We start from the raw sequence: 17,861 nt of genomic DNA, 5'->3' as shown, positions 1-17,861 counted from the left end.
AGAGTCTGCGTCTTTCTCCCCTTCGCGGGGAGCATCATGAAAATTTAATCCCAAATGCATTTGCGGTCCGGTGCGGGGAGACGGTGGTGAAGGAGGACGCTGCTGGAGCCCGGACCTGGGCTGGAGTGCAGGCCAGAGCAGGACACAGCAGAGGGAGTGGGGTCCCACCCCCCGGGGGCGGGGCTCTACCAGGGGCGGGTCTTCACCCAAGGGCGGGGCTGGAACGAATAGGGTGGAGCCAGCGCTCAGAGGGCGCGAACAAATCCCCAGGGCCTGGAGAACTCGGGACAGGGTCAGATTCGAGGGATGGAAGACAGGGTCCCAGAGGGCAACCAATGGACAAGGGGGCGGGCAGATCTAGGGGCGGGGACAGAACCCAGAAGGCGGAGCCGGAGCCCGGGGGGTGGGGATGACTTAAAGGGCGGAGCAGCGCCCAGCCGGCTCACGACTCCCCAAGGATGGATCCCCGGGGAGGGGGCAGGGTCCCGGAGTCGAGAGCAAACGTTGGGGTCGCAGCGAACAGTGGGAGGTGGATATAGCCGCGGGGAAGGGGATTCAGAGGGAAGAAATTGGGGATGGAATGGAACCCAGGGATCACGCCCAGGAGGGCTGTGGAGCCGCAGGGGTGTGGCATTCAAAAGGGAAAGACGGCAGCGATGGAGCCCAAAGATGCAGAAATTGGGCAGGGGGAGGAAAAAGAGGAACAATGGATGGGTAGAAGTAGAAGCTGGAATTTAGAGGGAAAGGATTTCCTGAAGAAGAGGAAGAAGTCTGAATGACAATGTGGGACCAGAGGTGACACGAGATGGGCACGGAATTGAGGGGCACGGGTGGGGGCGGAGGACCAGGCAGATGAAACGCAGAAGGAAGCGCTGAGGAAGATGGACCCAAAGGAGATGGAAACGTGGGCGATTCGCGAGGCTTAAGGTGGGTTCCTCGAATCTCATGGAGAAAAGAACACAGGTCGGGAGTGAAAATCTGGGTGCAAGGATGGCTCACGTATCTAACTTTGGGAACCCACTCAAGTGGGGGGCGCTGCGAGTTTGAGAGAACCTGAGGCGTGGTCTGGCTCACAGAGGCAGACTGAGGATGGGCGGGCTGCGAAGGGGGCGGGCCTAGGATGAGAGGCGTGGTCTCGACCCGCCCCGCCCCCAGCGCTCACTCCTGCGCCGGCCCCCGGGCATAGGCACTCGCAGCCTCCTTCCCCCCGAGCCGAGCTGCGGGGCCGGCCGGGCCGGGGCGAACCCCGGGAACCCGGACGCGGCCGCCCGGGCCCGCGCGCGGGGGGCTCGGCGGGGGGACGCGCTGCAGGGGCGGCCACCATGGAGTTCCGCCAGGAGGAGTTTCGGAAGCTGGCGGGTCGCGCCCTCGGGAGGCTGCACCGGTGAGCCTGGGGGGATCGCGGGAGGGGAAAGAGTGCGGGTCGGAGGGAGGCGCTGACTCCGGGAACAGATGGACAGAGGGACAGGCAGTCCCGGCAGGCGCGTGCGTGTCGGGTCCACCCATCAGCCCGGTCTCTCACTTGGGTCCGACGGCGCGGTCCTCCCGTCCACACCTGTCCAGTTTCGCTCATTTTTCTGCAGCTCACCGCACTTGAGGTCCTCCCTTCTTCTGGGGCCGGACATTTCCAGCCCCAGAAGAGAAGGGGGAGCTAACTTCACCCCTCGTCTCTGCCCATTTGCCTGAGTCTCCTTGCTCTCCCCTCCCTCTACACGTGTCCTTGTCTCTTCCCATTTATCTCTGGGTCTCTGTCCTGTCTTTTCTGGGTCTCTGTCCCCTCCTTCACTCTGGCTGTCACTAAATCTCTGGCAGCCGCTGACTCGGAGCCTCTCTTTTCCACTTTCTCTTCTCTGAGTCCTGTTTCTTGGGGTCTCTGTATCTCTGTGGCTTTCTGTGGGTTCTCTTGTCTTCGTCCTGGGTCTTTCCTCTCTCCATGTCTTTCTGCGATTCTGTCAGTCAGAGTGTTTAATCTGCCGATAAAGCGGATTGGGGCCCATTGGCCCTTGTCCTTCAGGGGGGTTAATCTGAGAGGAAGAAGCTGGGGTGTCCCAGGTCCCTGGCTGGGGGAAGGGAGTTGTTGGTTAAAAAATTAGGCCCACAAAACAGGACAGACTTTCCAAAGGAGCAGGCTGGAGTCTCAAGGGACTTCCTCTCACTCACAGCAATGACCCCAGTGACCTGGTATCACTCGAAGGTACTCTGGACATTGCCCCATCTCTCACCCCCAACCCTGGCTCTGGCTTGGAGTCAGAAAAATTACTCAGCTGCGGGAAAACCTAAAAATATCTGGCCACAGAGAGGGAGGAGACGCCTCGTCAGCGCCCTGCCTCTGCCACCCTGCCCTGGGACCCTGTGCCCTTGGCCCACCACCCTGACCCAACCTTGGGGGACCCTCAGTCCATCTCAGTAGGCCATCTGAGTCCTTTCCTTAGTTTGACAGGAGTCCTGCCTGCTGCGGGTCCCCTGCTAGCTTCAGGTAACAGGAGAGACTGGAGTCAGGCTAGGAAGAAGGTAGCCGGAGGGAGGAGGCAGGCAGGAGGATGGCGCAGTGTGGGGAGGGCGATGAAGGGGAGCTAACTTCACCCCTTCTTTTTTCCAATTTTCCAGCCCCTCCCCACCCTTTTTCTCGCCTCCTTTCACGAGTTTCTCAAAATACATCAGTGCGAAGTCAGGAGAGCGGGAGAGATGCGCAGACGGCGGGGGCTGGGGGCAGCAGCCTGGGGATGCGTGCCTCAGCCCCTCCCTAGGTCTCTGCTTTTCAGCTGCTCCTCTGGGGCTGGGTTTCTCTGTCCATCACAGCCTCATCTTCACCTCTCTGAGGGACCCCCCTGCGAGCCCAGAGACCCAAGAGCTCACAACCTCAGCCAGGACAATCAGGCAAAGCTGGGAATGTGGTGGGGTTCCCTAGGATGGCTAGGGAGTGGGGAAGCCCTGTACTGGATACAGCATAGTGTCCCATATGACTCTCTAGACCAGCCTAAGAAACTGAGACCCAACTTGGGAGTGAGGGGATCAATGACTGACTATGAGACCCATCATTTCATCCCAGATCAGTTTCTCTCAAAGCCTGGGGCAGAGGCTACAGATTTTCCTGGATGTGCATATTGGTTTAGGCCAACGTTTCTCCCAGACCGGAAAAAATTGCCCAGGGCAATTTAGGACAAGGACATAGGGGAGGGGGTGCTAGAGCCAGGTCCTACTAACAGCCAGGAATGGATCAGGCCCCACTGCATTCTCATGCATGACCTTGGCCATGACACTTCTGCTTTCTGATTCTATTTCTTCAGCTGAACACTGGGAAGATAAGAGAGAACCAAAAGGACATAAGGGCACTGGTTGTGGTGGTGCCAGGCTGTGATCTCAGCACTTGGGAGGCTGAAGCAGGAGGATCTCTGTGAGGCCAGCCTGGGCTACTTAGAGACCTTTCGTCAAGAAACTAAAAGACATAAGGGAACAGATACCTGAAGATTGGACAGAGATTCTAAGAGAGGGTGATGGAAAACCTTCTTAATATCGGTTTTTTTCTCAGCACCAAATTTCCAGGCCAGGCGAGGCTCTCCCTGCAGGTTCTCCCCTCTGTGCTGTCATCTGCATCCTTGGTCTTAGCTTACTGCCATCTTGGCCTTCCCCTTTCAGTAAGTCGTATGCCTTCTCTTCCCCCATTCTATAGAGGTGGAATACTGAGACCCCAGTTCATAAGTAGTGAACTCCAAATTCCAGGGACTGCCATCACTTCGTGAGTTTCAGGATCAAATGTCATCAGTAGCAACGTGGGGCCAAAGGTTCATCTCACTGGCTGACATATTCTGGTGGGGGTTTGCTCCCCTTACAGGACTCATTCTGGTGGCTTCTCTTCCAAAAGCTGCCTCTGCCCCCTCTCAGGGTCTCATTCCTCCCGCACCCCCACGCTGTCCACCGCCCCCCCCCTTCCATCCCCTTCCTTAACTGCCCCCTCCACCACCTTAGGTTTGGGGGAGGGGCGGCTGTGTGCTCCAATCCCTCCCACCGCCCTCCCCCCAGACCGTCTGGCTGTTCTTTCCTCCCCCGTCCCAGTCTTCCTCGCCTCCATCTGTTCCAGCCCCTTCCTGGGCTCCAGCCTGATACCCTGGCTGCCTCCCCGCCTCGGAGTGGGCCACACCTCTCACAGCCTGTGTCTCCTGTCTCCTCATTTTGCCGTCTTGCAGCCCTTTGGGGCTCTTCTACCTCTGCAGCTATGTCGTGTCTGCGGGGTTTCTGCCCTATCTCTGCATCTCCGTCTCCCTCTCTGCATCCCTGCTCCACTCTTTTGGGGTTTCAATGCCCCCTTCTCTCTGGACCCCTTCCCCCATCTTTCCTTCCTTTTGTGTCTCTCCCCACCTGTCTCCATGAGTCTCTGTGGAAGCCCCATCTCTGTTACTCTCTTTTCCCCACAGCACCTCTCTCTCCCCGCAGCCTCTCCCTGGGTCTGAGGTGGCCTCCAAGTGGCCCATCCATCATCTCCGATTCCATCCTGCAGGCAGAATGGGCGGGGGCGAGAGCCTAGCTGGGGAATGAGCCAATCTCCCTACCAGGGCCATCTGTCCCCTGCCAGGACACCACCCGCTACTCTCCCTCCCTGGTCCGTAGGCCGACAACCTGAACTCCGGGCTTCCCAGGGATGCCCAGGCTGGGCTGCTGGATTCCATGGCCCTGTCCCCTCTCCCACTCCGAATCCCCAGGATGGGTTTCTGGTGGCCTCGTTGGCGTCAGCTGTTGGCAGCCCCACACCTGGGCCAGCAGCAGGCAGGGAGCATCCTGGAAGTGGAGGAGGGCGGTATATATAACAGACCTGGCTGGGAAGCAGCTGACACCTTTGCTGAGGCCTCTCCTTAACACCTTTTGCTTCCTCAAAATAGAGTCAGATCAGGGAGAGGGGGCTGGGAAATCTCTGGGGCTTGGGGTGGGGGTGGGGGGGCATAGACTCTGGATCCTAAAGCCTGCGATAATAGGATGGTGGGGGAGAAAGGGGCTGGGATTTTTTTTTTTTTTTTTTTTGGTCTTTTTCATTTTTATCGGTAACAGGGATCGAACTCACGACCGCCTGCTTGCAAGGCAGGTGCTTATGCCGCTGAGCTAAATCCCCAGCCAGGGGCTGGGATCTTGAATTCCTGGTGTGAGGGAGCTGGATCTGGGGTGGAGATTCCTGGAGCCTGGGAGAAGATAGCTTGGGACCTGGATTTCTGGGGAGGGCGAGGCTGTGGGTTTAGAATTCTGGCTCCTGACGAGCTGGAGGGTTTCCCCTGGATGCCTGTGCCGCGGGAGAAGCAGGCTGAGGGCCCGGCCTGTGGAGTTCTTTACTCTTGCCGCAGTCTTCTGGAGAAGCGGCAGGAAGGTGCGGAGACGCTGGAGCTGAGCGCTGACGGGCGCCCAGTGACAACACAGACCCGGGACCCGCCGGTGGTGGACTGCACCTGCTTTGGCCTCCCTCGCCGCTACATTATCGCCATCATGAGTGGTCTGGGCTTCTGCATCAGCTTTGGCATCCGCTGCAACCTGGGCGTGGCCATCGTCTCCATGGTCAACAACAGCACGACCCACCGCGGGGGCCACGTGGTGGTGCAGGTAGCTGCGGGCAGAACCCCGCCCAGTGATGTCATGCTCGTTCCAGGACCACGCCCCTCTACCCCACCCACCGCATGGTGACCTCACCCACCCGTGCTGCCCTTCAGCATTGACCTCAACTCTGACCTCTTCCCTTCTTAAGCGCCACCTTTATCTAAATGAAGCTCCGCCCCATCAGAATGAAGCTCCGCACCTATTTCTGGATCCTTGATTTAGAAAAGTAGACCCCGCCCCCTATGGTCCCCTATGTTTACTTCCGTTCCATTTTGAACCTATTAGCAGTTTCCTTCAGGCTTGGGCTACAGGCTCATGTCTTTGGGTCACATTTACTTAATCACAATCCCAAATTCCTCCCTGCTTTTTCACACTGGATTCTTTTTGGAGGTCCTGAGGATGGAACCCAGAGCTCTGACATGTTAAGCAAGCACTCAGTCACTGAGCTACATCCCTCACCCTTTCTGGTTTGAGACAGAGTCTCCCTAAATGGCCAAGGTTGGCCTCCTGCCTCAGCCTCCACCTTCCTGCTCTGGCCACTACCTGAAGCCCTCTGGCTTCGCAGAATTGTCACTCTTAAGTCCAGTACTGTAGAAGCCACACTCCTGGCCTATCTGAAGCCAGACCTTTGCTTCTTTACAATCAGGACGGTCTCTGATTTAGCTGATTCTTGTCCCTGCCTTGACCCTACCCAGGGAGAGTTTGTAAACTGGAGAGACCTAGATAAAGAGCCATCCTGTACATGGTCCTCCGGACATTTTGGGAGGGGGCTTGAGGGAAGGAAGCAGGCCGCACCAGACTTCTAGGGCCCACAGCCACAGGCCCCCTTGGTATCTGCTGGCCCTAAGCAACATGAAAAGCAGTTTGTCAACTGGTGGGGTCGATGGTGTTGTAAGCCTTGATTGGCAAGTTTTGGAGGCATGAGGGAACCCTTGTTGATGATTGGCTGAGATGCTGTGTTCCCAGGTTGCTGATTGCTGGAGGGCAGAGCCTTCTGGCAGGGCCGCTGGTTTAATGTGCCTTTTGGTCTGCAGAAAGCCCAGTTCTCCTGGGATCCAGAGACTGTCGGCCTCATACATGGCTCCTTTTTCTGGGGCTACATTGTCACTCAGATTCCTGGAGGATTTATCTGCCAAAAATTCGCAGCCAACAGGTGCCTTGTGGGATTTCAAGATGGGTGGGAGCTACAGTTGTGTGGGTGGACTTAGTGTGATTTTCAATTGCAGGGACGTTTGATCTGGAGAAAATGGAAGAGACTGGGGTTGAGGGTGGGGCTTGCGATTGGGCCAGGTAGGAGTCACAGGAAGGGTAGAATCCTACGGAATAGCTGGACCCGCTTCTCCTACCTTCACAGGGTTTTTGGCTTTGCCATTGTGGCCACCTCCACGCTAAACATGCTGATCCCATCGGCTGCTCGTGTCCACTATGGCTGTGTCATCTTCGTGAGGATCCTGCAGGGGTTGGTAGAGGTAAAGCCCAGCCTCTTACAACCCGGCCAGCCCCCTGACCTGGTCTCTTCTCCTTGACCTGGGTTTTCTCTTCTCCAGGGGGTCACGTATCCTGCGTGCCATGGGATCTGGAGCAAATGGGCCCCACCCTTAGAACGGAGTCGCCTGGCCACGACAGCCTTTTGCGGTGAGAGGAAGGGAGAAGAGGACACAGCTCTTGCGATTAAGGACAGGGCCTGTGGCCTGTACCTCTGTGTCCCAGAAAGGCGAGGGCTGGAAGGGTCCTTCTTCCGGATCCACGAAAGATGGGTGTGTTCTCTGTCCACCCCCACACCCCTTAGGTTCCTACGCCGGGGCAGTGGTGGCAATGCCTCTTGCTGGGGTCCTGGTGCAGTATTCGGGATGGAGCTCTGTTTTCTATGTCTACGGTAAGGGACCCGGATTCCTGGTTCCAGGTGGCTCTGGGGAGGAGTGGGACCCATTGTCACCTGCTCCCATACCCCTCCTGACCCTCCTCAGGCAGCTTCGGAATCTTCTGGTACCTGTTTTGGTTGCTCGTCTCTTACGAGTCCCCTGCCCTGCACCCCAGCATCTCGGAGGAGGAGCGCAAGTACATTGAGGACGCCATCGGCGAGAGTGCCAAGCTCATGAACCCCCTCACGGTCCGGCCCAGTCTGCAAGGAGGGGCGGGGGCATAGTGGGGCTCGAGCCTGCACCCCATGTAGATCCTGGCAGGTTCCTGAAGACTCTCAGAGGAGATGGGACTGAACCGAAGGGGGTGGGGTGTAGACCCTGAGAGCCCGAGAGCACCTGGTGGAGGAGAGATTAGCAGGGAACTAGAAGCACGGATGAGTCGTGGTTAAAAGCAGAGGAGACCGAATTAGAATGTGGGGATTAGGATGTGGCCGGACATGGTGGCACACACCTGTGATTCCAGCACTCAGGAGGGTGAGGCAGGAGGAGCACCATGAATTCCAGGGCAGCCAGGGCTACAGGGTGAATTTAAAGCCAGCCTAGAATACACAGGGAGGGGGCTGGGGATTTAGCTCAGCAGCATAAGCGCCTACCTTGCAAGCAGGCAGTTGTGAGTTTGATCCCCGGTACCAATAAAAAGGAAAAAGACCAAAAAAAAAAAAAAAAAAAGTAATACACAGGGAGGCCTCCTCTCAAAAAACAACTATTCTTTCGAGTGAGTGAGGCTACACTTAAGGGATGTGATTGTATAGTGAGACTTCTGGGCTCACATTTATGAGTCCCTGAGGTTGACTCTGGGGTCCAAACATCTTCGAACCTGAGGGGTCACTGTGAGCCCGCGCCAGCCCTGCAGCCATGAACTGTCACCTGGTGATACCACTGGGAACATGTTGTGGCTAATGCCTTTGGGTCTCCGAGATCTCAGCAAAATCAGGGTCCCTGGCTCTTTGAGAGAGTCTAGCGAAGTCCCCAAGACCCCTGGCGAAGTATCCGGTCCTGGGCGCCAAAGTCTTAGCAGCCCCTTCCACCCTGCAGAAGTTTAACACCCCCTGGCGGCGCTTCTTCACGTCCATGCCGGTGTATGCCATCATCGTGGCCAACTTCTGCCGCAGCTGGACGTTCTACCTGCTCCTCATCTCCCAACCCGCCTACTTTGAAGAAGTGTTCGGCTTCGAGATCAGCAAGGTAGGGCCTGGCAGGAGGAGAGGAGACCTGAACGGGGTCTGCATAGAGATGCAGGGAGCAGAGAACCCAGTGGCAACCCCCGAGGCCCTCCCTACAACTACTCCGTACTTTGCTCTCCCAGGTGGGCCTGGTTTCGGCGCTGCCTCACCTGGTCATGACCATCATCGTGCCCATTGGTGGCCAGATCGCCGACTTCCTGCGGAGCCGCCGCATCATGTCCACTACCAACGTGCGCAAGCTGATGAACTGCGGGGGTGAGTGGGCGTGGTCGGGGCGGGGCTGCAAGTGGCCTTGGTCTTCCTGGGCGGAGCAGCGCGCTGTGAGGCACAACCAATGGGCGAGCTGAGAGGGTGGGGTATGGGCAGAGCCCTGGTCAAAGAGAAGCTGATTGGACAGATATGGGTGAGGGCGGAGCTGCACGGAACTAATACGTCTGAGTCAGGCCGAGACCACCTTGTGGACTGGTTTGAGGGGCGGTCGAACTCAGAGTGTAAGGGTGAGGCTTACTCGGGGCTGCGGGCAGCAGGCTACCAACTAGGGAGAAAGAAGGGCTCAGAGGGGCTGGGGATTTAGCTCAGCGGCATAAGCGCCTGCCTTGCAAGCAGGCAGTCCTGAGTTTGATCCTCCCTACCGATAAAAAGGAAAAAGACAAAAAAAAAAAAAAAAAAAAAGGCTCAGAGTTGGGGTCTGGAGAGGATGAGCCGCCCCTGGAGTGGAAGCAGAGAGGAAAAATGAGAAGGTACACGGATCTGACATAGATCCTGGATCTCCAGCCCTAGGGCCACAAACAGCCGCTGGGGGCCTAGGTGCTGGAATCGTGGGTGGAGCTGCTGGAATGGGGGGGGGCATTGCGCGGGACTGGGGGCGCTCAGCAGACCTGCCACTCTGCAGGCTTCGGCATGGAAGCCACGCTTCTGCTGGTGGTGGGCTATTCGCACTCCAAGGGCGTCGCCATCTCCTTCCTGGTTCTTGCCGTGGGCTTCAGCGGCTTCGCAATCTCGGGTGAGAAGCACAAATCTGTAGTGTGTGTGGGGGTCTCTGATCAGCTTAGGATGAAGCTGCCTCACAAAGGTGCACCCCACACAGGGTGTCAGGAGTGTCCCAGTGTGATGCATCGTACCTTTCTCCCACTAGGGTTCAACGTGAACCACCTGGACATCGCACCACGCTATGCCAGCATCCTCATGGGCATTTCCAACGGGGTGGGCACGCTGTCGGGCATGGTGTGCCCCATCATCGTGGGTGCCATGACCAAGCACAAGGTGGGCGCCCGTTGGCCCCCGCTGCATCCTGTTTCTTTGGCCCCTTCTTTGACCCCATCCCTGTGGTTCCCCCACAGACGCGGGAGGAGTGGCAGTACGTGTTCCTCATCGCCTCCCTGGTGCACTACGGGGGCGTCATCTTCTATGGGGTCTTCGCTTCCGGAGAGAAGCAGCCGTGGGCCGAGCCAGAGGAGATGAGCGAGGAGAAGTGTGGTTTCGTTGGCCACGACCAACTGGCTGGCAGTGACGAGAGTGAAATGGAGGATGAGGCTGAGCCTCCTGGGGCTCCTCCTGCCCCACCTCCTTCCTATGGGGCCATACACAGCACAGTTCAGCCCCCAAGGCCCCCACCCCCTGTCCGGGACTACTGACCATGTGCCTCCCACTGAATGGCAGTTTCCAGGACCTCCATACAACTCTGGCCTGAGTGACAGTGTCCTCTCTGTTCTGCTTCAGGCCTAAAGAAGCACTCTTTCTTATTCCCAGTGCTGTCAAAACCTCTTCCCATCCCAACTGCCTCTCAGGGGTAGTGAAGCCGCAGTCTGGTGGTTTCAAGGATACCCAAATTCCCTAAAGTTTTCCCTCCTCAATTTGTGCTGCCTCAATTGTTTGAAATCTCTCCTTTCAGGGCTTTATTTTAATGGACAGTTTAACCTTGTCCTGTTGTGGTTTTGAGGCAACTCCTCCTTTCCTCTGACCCAAGGGATTCTCAGGCTGATCCCTGGGATTACTTAGCACTCCCCTTCAGAAAAATTCAATGTCCTCCTCTAGAAGTTCCAAATCTCTCCGGACTACAGTCTGCATCTTCTAGGTTGGGTTAACCAATCGCCCATCCCCGCCATTCCAGGGATTGATTCTCACCAGCGTTTCTGAAGGAAAATGGCGGTTTTAAGTCCCGTCCCCCCCCCCAGGCCCCCAGCAGGTTCTGCTGAACACCAGGTTCCCCATCTTATCCCTAGCTTTGTGCCATGTCTAGGGGAAATAACCAAAACGGTCATTTTAATGATATGCCTCTCTCCACCCCATGCACTTTCTCTGACACAATTTTCAGGTCTAAATAGTGGCTGCTCAAGTCTATTAATTCAGTGGTCTGAAGCCGCCATCTTTGAACTTCCTGTGGTGGTTTCTAGATGCCCCCTTTCTGCCCAGTTCCTTTGCACTTTATTCTCCTGGGTGGTTTCAGACTACCCTTCATTTCTCAGTGGCCATTTGTGATGTCCCTAGGGGGCTCAATGACTTACAAGTCTGGGATGTTTCCCCTCTCACACCCCCCTTCAGCCTAGAATTCTGGGAACATATGTAGAAGTCACAGAATCCCAGGAAAGAGAAGGGGGCTGGGGAGAGGGGTGTTTATCCTCGGGCAGGGCTGTGTCTTGGTGTCTCTGTCTCTGTGACTGTAAATCCTGCCCGGCCCCACTCCCAATAAAATGCTTTGGTGTACACTGAGTGATCGATGACTCTGGGTCACAGGAATGCTGGCCCTGGGCTCCAGCTCTCAGCCCTTTCCTGTGTCCAAAGAGAAAGTCAAGCCCCTAATCCCCAATCCCAGCAGACGCTCAGAGCCCGGTGGTACCCAGCTTCGCTCCCATTCCCCTACCCCCCCCCAAGGAGGCGTAGCCATGGGAACATCTGGTTTATTCAGCCCAGAGTTCTCCAGTTGCCATTGAAAGCACCTGTGTGCTGGACTCTTTATCCAAGAGGCCCACTAAGTAGCAAAGCTTCCAGGAGGACAGGACACAGGGGTTCTTGCTCTCTTGTGAACATGCAGGGACTGAAGGGGCTCACACAAAGTTGTTGGGGAGCGTTTCGGGGGACAGTGGCTCTAGGCGTTGGGGGCATCCCCCGCGGGGCGGTGGGGGGAGCTTGGGTGGCAGCGGGGGTGTGGGTGGCGGCTGTTTGGTAGAGATGTGTGAAGGTATCCAGGCATCGGGCGCATAAAAGTAGAGGTCGTAGGGCTCCTTTGGGGCATCCAGATGTATAACTGTAGGAGCAAAGGAAAGAGGTCACCCCTAGCCTGACCAGGCCTATCTCACTGCTAGGCCTCGGGCCAATGAGGAGTCCGGAGCATCGCTAGAATTGAGTTTGTAAAGAAAAGCGGGAAGGCCCCTTGAACAAATGAAGGGGCGTGGTGAGCCTCTGGGGGCGGGGCTTACTCCAGGGGTGGGGCCTCGGGGCGGGCGGGGCGAGCTCGGGGATTGGTTGCGTCCTCTCAGCGGTCCGGGGCTCTGGACTCCAGGCAAATTTCTCTTGGGCTAGGGGCGGGCCGGGCGTGCGCGACATCTCAGATTTTTAGGCACAGAAGTGATCGCGGAGGGGTCAAGCCTTTCACTGACTGGATGGCAGACCTGTGTTTTTTTTTCTGGCGTCAGAAAGTGTCCGGCAAGAGAGGGATGAGGAAACGAGCAGGTAATGAAGGGAACACTTCACTCACCCGGTTCGTCTCCACTGTCCGGAAGCGGGTGGTGTGCGAAGGGCCGGTGTCGGGCAGCCCGCCGGTAGAGACACCAGAGCAGCAGGACGATGAAGATCAAAAGCCCAGTCCCAGCAAAGAACAGGCATAGGGCGCCTCCAGTCGAGCCGCGTGGGCGCCCCACGAGAGTCACGCCTGTGGAGGGATTCGCTCATGATTCGAGACCCTAGCTCACTTCTCCCTCAGACCCGGGACTCCAGGCCCGGCCTCCTCCCTCAGACCCACTTCCGACTTGATCCCTCACCGGTCTCTTTCACGTGCTCCACCACGATGATAGTATTTACTCTTTCCTCTCGGCTGCGCCGCTGAGGAGCCCGAGGAGTTGCAGGGAGCAGCTGACTGGGGGGCTCTGGAGGAGCAGGGAGGCCCACAATCCGGGCTAAAGGTGGAGGGGCTCTTAGGCCTTTGGGGTCAGAGTTTTGGAGGGCCTTTGGTTCACGGGTCCCAGGAGAATCTGAGGTAGGCGGTTGAGAGGCATCAGGCTGGGTGGCCGCAAGGGTGGGGTAGGGACCCAGGTGCAGCTCACTGAGGGCAGTGGCTACGTCCTTGACGGATGCAGAAGTTTCAGGGTGCAAACCAGTGGAGACTTCAGGGGCGAAAGTTTTGGGGATCTTGGTTGCATCCTGGTGCTGGGATGTGGGGAGTTCTGTTTGGAGCGTTTCAGGAGGGCTGGGGTGATGGATCTCTGTGGGGTCAGGATGGATGATCAGGGGGAATTGAGAATTGGGGGTCTCAGTGGTGCCAGGATCATGGGTTTCTAGAGATTCGGTTTCAAGAGGCTTGGTGGGGTCAGGGTTTTTAAAGTGTGAGATTTCTGTCGTGTTGAGTGTGGGGATCTCCGGGGACTCTTGGTGGGTGGACTGCATATGGTTAGTAGGTAGGGTCTCAGGATATTTTGAGGGTATCGGTTTTGAGGGACTAGGTGTGGGGGTCTCAGAAGAGCCGAGGTGTGAAGTGTCTATCAGGGTAGGATCCGGCATCTCAGAAGGTTCTGGGAGTGCTGCTTTGGACGGGTTAGTAAGGCGGCTGTCCAGGGATTCTGCTTCTGAGGTTGTGAGTGGGTCAGGCTGGTGGGTCTCAGGGGACTGTGGGTGTGGGGTTTCTAGGAGATCAGGCCTGGGGGTCTCAGTGACATCGAGGGGGGTGTTCTCAGGGGAAACTGCATGAGGCATTTTGGGGGGCTCAGGATGAACAGTCCCAGAGAATTGCATGTTAGGCCAGTCTCCAGTGGTGTTTTCAGAAGCGCCAGGGGAGGTCGCCTCGGAGTGGCCCATCACCTGGAAATGGGAGCCCTCGGGTGGAGAGACTGAAGGTGCAGCCTGGGAGCCCAGGAGGGCGAGGAGGAAGACGAGGAGAAAGAGAATCGGACTGTAGAATTTCATAGCGCAGGGAGATGCCTCTAGCTGTGAGAGTGAAGCGGGAAGGATGGGTTATACCCAAAGCCTCCTGGAGTCCCGCCCACTCCGCGGTGCCCCGCCCTCTCTCGAGCCCCCACCCACACTCCAGAGGCCCCTCCGCTGCTCCGGTTCCCAGGTCCCAGGTGAACCGGTCCTTAAGGGGCCTGCTTGGCGTCAGAGAGGGGAGCAGATCCTCACTGCTAAGGCCTGGCCCAAGCTGAGGGTCAGCAGCAGGGAAGGGAGGCAGGTGCGCTGGCTTCTTGGGAGGTGCAGATAATTTCCTTACTCCCTTGAGGGATCCCAGTAAAATTGGGAAAGTATATTATGTTTCTTTTCTTTTGGTACCCGGGATCGAACTCACAATCTCATGCCTACCAAGCAGGCCCAGTATAGTATGTTTCCAAGCCTATAGAATTTCTAGATTACAGTTTTGGAGGGCATTAGATTTCTAGGGGACAGGGGGTCACCTTCATCTCCAGGGTCCCCAAGACCCTATACTCAAGGTTCTTTACACAAGAGAAGTCTCAGAAGGAAGGGCCGGGGCTGACATCTGGGGTCCGAGGGAGGAGTGAGACTCTTGGACTCCCCAGGGTAGGAAGGTTGCTGGGGGTTCAGACTCCTGGTTCCCCCAGGGAGAGGGTCCAGGGGTCTACATCCCTGGCTCTTTCGAGAGGTTAGCAACCTGAGTGTTCAGATGTCTACACTTTCCAAGGACTGAGGCTTAGGAATCTTGAACTTGATCCTGGGCCCTGAGTTAGAGGGCATTAGGGACCTCTGAGCCCTGGCCTGGACTCCATAGCTGTGTGGAGCAGGGACTCTGGGCTCCCTGTTTACTAAGGATGTTCTGAATACACACATGGTCTGTGGGAAGGGGAGGCAGAATGGCAGGCGCCTGTATGGACAGCGTCGCTGGGGCCTGGGGTCTCTTACCTGCTCAGTGGGGTCCAGGGGAGCAGCAGGTGAATGAGGCTGAAGGCAGAAACAGGTGAACGCTGCAGACTGACTCTGGGTGGGGCAGCATAGGGTCCCATAGGTGCACAGGTGACGCACCTGACCCCCTCCTTGGGGATCCTGGGAGCCTAGCAACGCACTGAGGCTCTTAAAGGAACACGGATGAAAGACATTGTCTCTAGGGTAGAGAAGGGAGTTTGGAACTAGATGATGTGGAGAGAGATGTCACCCAATCAAACTATCTTTGAAACCAAGGATCTTCTGCCCTCTCCTCCCAAACCCAAGAGTCCAGGCCCCTAGTTCCTTCCTAATTTAGCTCCCTCTACTCAGACCCAGGAGTCTGGGCTGCCAGCCCTTCCTGTTTCAGAATACAGGAATCCAGGTGCCCGGCCTCACCTCATCTCATCCACTCTTAGGCCCAGGAATCCAAGCTCTGGCTTCCTCCTGTCTGGGGAACTAGAAGTCCAGGTTCCCATGGTCCAGATTGTCCTACCCTTTAGGACTTCCAACCTTCGCCCACATCCCCACTGGGTATAGAAGTCCCCTTTTAGTCAGGTGTAGTAGTGCGTGCCTGTAATACCAGCGCTTGGGAGGCTGAGGCAGGAGGATTGCCATGAGTTTGAGACCAGCTTGGGCTACATAGTGAGTTCAAGGTCATCCTGACTGCATAAGGAGACTGCCTCAAAGGAAAACAAAATACTGTAAGAGTCAGTGGGTGTATTGGGCTATATCATCACAATATCCTGACTCCTGCCCAGAACTCAGGGTCTTTGTCTGTGTCCCTGCTTCATGGCCTGTCCCACGCTTTCTGAGTTTGTAAGTTTACCCATCATGTCACCTGTCTGCACAGCCCTGTTACAGGTGCCTGTTGCCACTTCCAGTCCCTCCTTTGTCCCCAGCTCTTCAGTCTTGCTGGTCTCTTCCTGCTGGGCTGTCACTGGGCCTGTGCAACAGGCTGCTGTCCTTCCTGTCCTTCTATCTGTCTGAGAGCTTTTCCCCTTTGCCGCCATCTCTTCCTTTTTATTTTTTGCTCTGCTGCTCCCTTTCTTAATCCCCTTTCCTTCCTTGGCCTCTGTCTCTGTCCTTCCTTCCCTTTGTGCCTGCTCCCGTCACCAGTCACCAGTGCTTCCTCTCTTATGTTCCCGGTCCCTCTCTCTGTCTCTGATTTGTGCTCTCATGGTCCCTCCACAGCCTCTATTTTTATCCCTCTGACACACCCCCTGTAACCTCCTCTCTGTCTCTCTCCCCCTCCCTTGTCTCAGGTCCCAGCTCCTGGTTCCAATTAGTTGGTGGCGGCCAAGCAGTGGCAGGGCCCCCACCCCCGGCTCCTCATTACCGCCAGCAGCTCCTAATGAGCCTGGGGGGGGAAGTGACCCTGTACCCCCAGCCCAGCCTGCGTCACTGCCCAGTGCGGGGGTTGGGGAGGCAATAAAAGGGGGATGCCCGTGTGGCTGGCCCAAGCCCATTGCTCGGTAGGGTGCCCTGCGGGCAGCCTAGGGGTGGGCGGTTGGGGGGCCAGGATCTGGGCTGGGATTGGACTTCATCCCGTCCTCTCTCCACAGGCGATGGAGACTCGCCAGTTGTCCGGGGCCCCCGGGATGCGGCTGCTGCTGCTCCTGCTCCTGGTCATGCCCTGGGACACCCACACCGCCTCGGGTGTCGCTCTGCCCCTCGTGGGAGTCCTCAGGTAGGTGCCAAACCCAGGACTCCCATGGGAGGTGGGGACCCAGAGAAAAGGGAACAGAGGCCCAAGAGAGGGATAAGAGATCCAGAGAGGGGAGGGCGGCATCTGGCACCGTGTCGAGGGAGAAGAGGAGGGAAGTGGAGGGGCAGGAGGAAGATGAGGGGACAGGTGTGGGCGAGGCAGCGGAGATTTGGACATCAGTTCATTCTCAGCGCACGGCGGGCTCGGTTCTGCTGTGCAAGGCCGTGACCTGAGCACAAGATTGGGCTAGGGCTGGGTCCTCAGGGCGCTTCGAGCCGAGGGAACCCAGGGACTGGGGTGGGAAACAAAGGGAGGGGAGGCAGAATCCCTAACCAGGTCAGTAACCGGGCTCCGAGTTAGACCGCAGGGAGCACCGGCAGGCGGGGTCTGGGTGCGCAGTAACCCGGCCTCCCCGTCTTCGCGCAGCTCCCGCACCTCCCTCCAGGCCCGGGCTGGTCCAGCTACGCGGCTGTCGCGGCGCAGCCTGGCGCTGGCGGACGACGCGGCCTTCCGGGAGCGCGCGCGCCTGCTGGCCGCCCTCGAGCGCCGCCACTGGCTGAACTCGTACATGCACCGGCTGCTGCTGCTGGACACGCCCTGAGCCGCCAATAAAGACTGCTCCGCCCGCTAGTGTCCTGCGCCTCTGTGTGGGGTCTGCGCCGGCCACTCTGGACGTCTCACCTTTCAGCCCCCCACCCCGCTTTTTTTTTGATACCATGAATCGAACTCAGGACCTCACGCTTGCCAATGTCTCACTGTGTAGCCCCGTTTGTCCTCAAACTAGCGGCGATCCTTCTGCCTCAGTCTTCCGAGTGCCGAGATGACAGTTGTGCGTCACCACGCCCAGCTCCCCCCCCCCGCTCCATTTTTCTCGGGGAAGCCGGCTTCTTTCCTCCTTCCCGACCTCGCCCTGCCCAGGCAGCTCAGTCCTCCTCGCCTTGGACCTCTGTGCGCACTTGCACTGCGTCTGCCCTCCCAACTCCCGTCTCTGCCGCTTCTTTGTAGCCCTGTCATCTCGCCGTCTCTGTCCCCGCTGTGTCCCTGCCCCTTCACTGGGTCCTTTTCTGAGTGTCCTCCCGCGCGCCTGGCCTTCTGGAGATCTCTGCTTCCCCTCTCAACTCTGGTTCCGAAACTTCCCTTCTTAATTACCCTGCTCCTTTCCCCTGCTTGGCTTTCCCATGACTTCCTTTTCCTTTGGCCTCCGGATCTCCGTTCTCTGTCCTTCAGCTCTCATTTGCTCTCAATATTGCTGTCGCCCTAGACTTCTCCTTAGGAACACGGCTTCTAAACCTGCCTTTCCTCGTCTGTGAGATGAGGATTAAACCAGATCCTGTACTATACAGTGCTTCAGCATAGAGTTCCACTCGTAGAAAAATCCTTTAATTAGAGCCTTTC

At 57.4% G+C, this 17,861-nt stretch overlaps 3 protein-coding genes across 4 annotated transcripts; 2 read left to right on the top strand and 1 right to left on the bottom strand.

Annotated features, from left to right (window-relative positions):
* Window positions 1-1,209: 1,209 nt before the first annotated feature.
* On the top strand, window positions 1,210-11,383 carry Slc17a7 (solute carrier family 17 member 7). Its single transcript, XM_003465518.5, has 12 exons — window positions 1,210-1,384; window positions 5,328-5,580; window positions 6,609-6,727; window positions 6,929-7,043; window positions 7,122-7,209; window positions 7,364-7,450; window positions 7,542-7,684; window positions 8,532-8,681; window positions 8,803-8,935; window positions 9,573-9,683; window positions 9,816-9,943; window positions 10,021-11,383. The coding sequence occupies exons 1-12, from the start codon at window positions 1,323-1,325 to the stop codon at window positions 10,312-10,314; spliced, it is 1,683 nt and encodes a 560-aa protein (XP_003465566.1). The 5' UTR covers window positions 1,210-1,322; the 3' UTR covers window positions 10,315-11,383.
* A 194-nt stretch (window positions 11,384-11,577) lies between these two features.
* On the bottom strand, window positions 11,578-15,855 carry Gfy (golgi associated olfactory signaling regulator). The gene is made up of 5 exons (XM_063253090.1): window positions 15,158-15,855; window positions 14,741-14,939; window positions 12,658-13,816; window positions 12,375-12,548; window positions 11,578-11,924 (listed from the first exon to the last, which is right to left on the bottom strand). Exons 1-5 carry the CDS (start codon window positions 15,235-15,237, stop codon window positions 11,725-11,727), a joined length of 1,812 nt encoding a protein of 603 aa, XP_063109160.1. The 5' UTR covers window positions 15,238-15,855; the 3' UTR covers window positions 11,578-11,724.
* Pth2 (parathyroid hormone 2) lies at window positions 12,144-17,096 on the top strand. Of its 2 annotated transcripts, none has more exons than XM_063253122.1 (3): window positions 12,144-12,349; window positions 16,324-16,448; window positions 16,893-17,096. In XM_063253122.1, the coding sequence occupies exons 2-3, from the start codon at window positions 16,327-16,329 to the stop codon at window positions 17,065-17,067; spliced, it is 297 nt and encodes a 98-aa protein (XP_063109192.1). In that variant the 5' UTR covers window positions 12,144-12,349; window positions 16,324-16,326; the 3' UTR covers window positions 17,068-17,096. The 2 variants fall into 2 exon arrangements, with proteins under 2 accessions (XP_063109192.1, XP_003465473.3); XM_003465425.4 differs by lacking the exon at window positions 12,144-12,349 and adding an exon at window positions 16,048-16,233.
* Window positions 17,097-17,861: the final 765 nt, after the last annotated feature.

This window comes from Cavia porcellus, unplaced genomic scaffold (assembly GCF_034190915.1).
Source record: "Cavia porcellus strain 051 isolate PalLab524CR breed Dunkin Hartley unplaced genomic scaffold, mCavPor4.1 scaffold_7, whole genome shotgun sequence".
In the NCBI taxonomy this organism is placed as follows: Eukaryota; Metazoa; Chordata; class Mammalia; order Rodentia; family Caviidae; genus Cavia; species Cavia porcellus.
The sequence above is the reverse complement of the archived record's forward strand: the minus strand, read 5'-3'. Positions and strand labels throughout refer to the sequence as shown.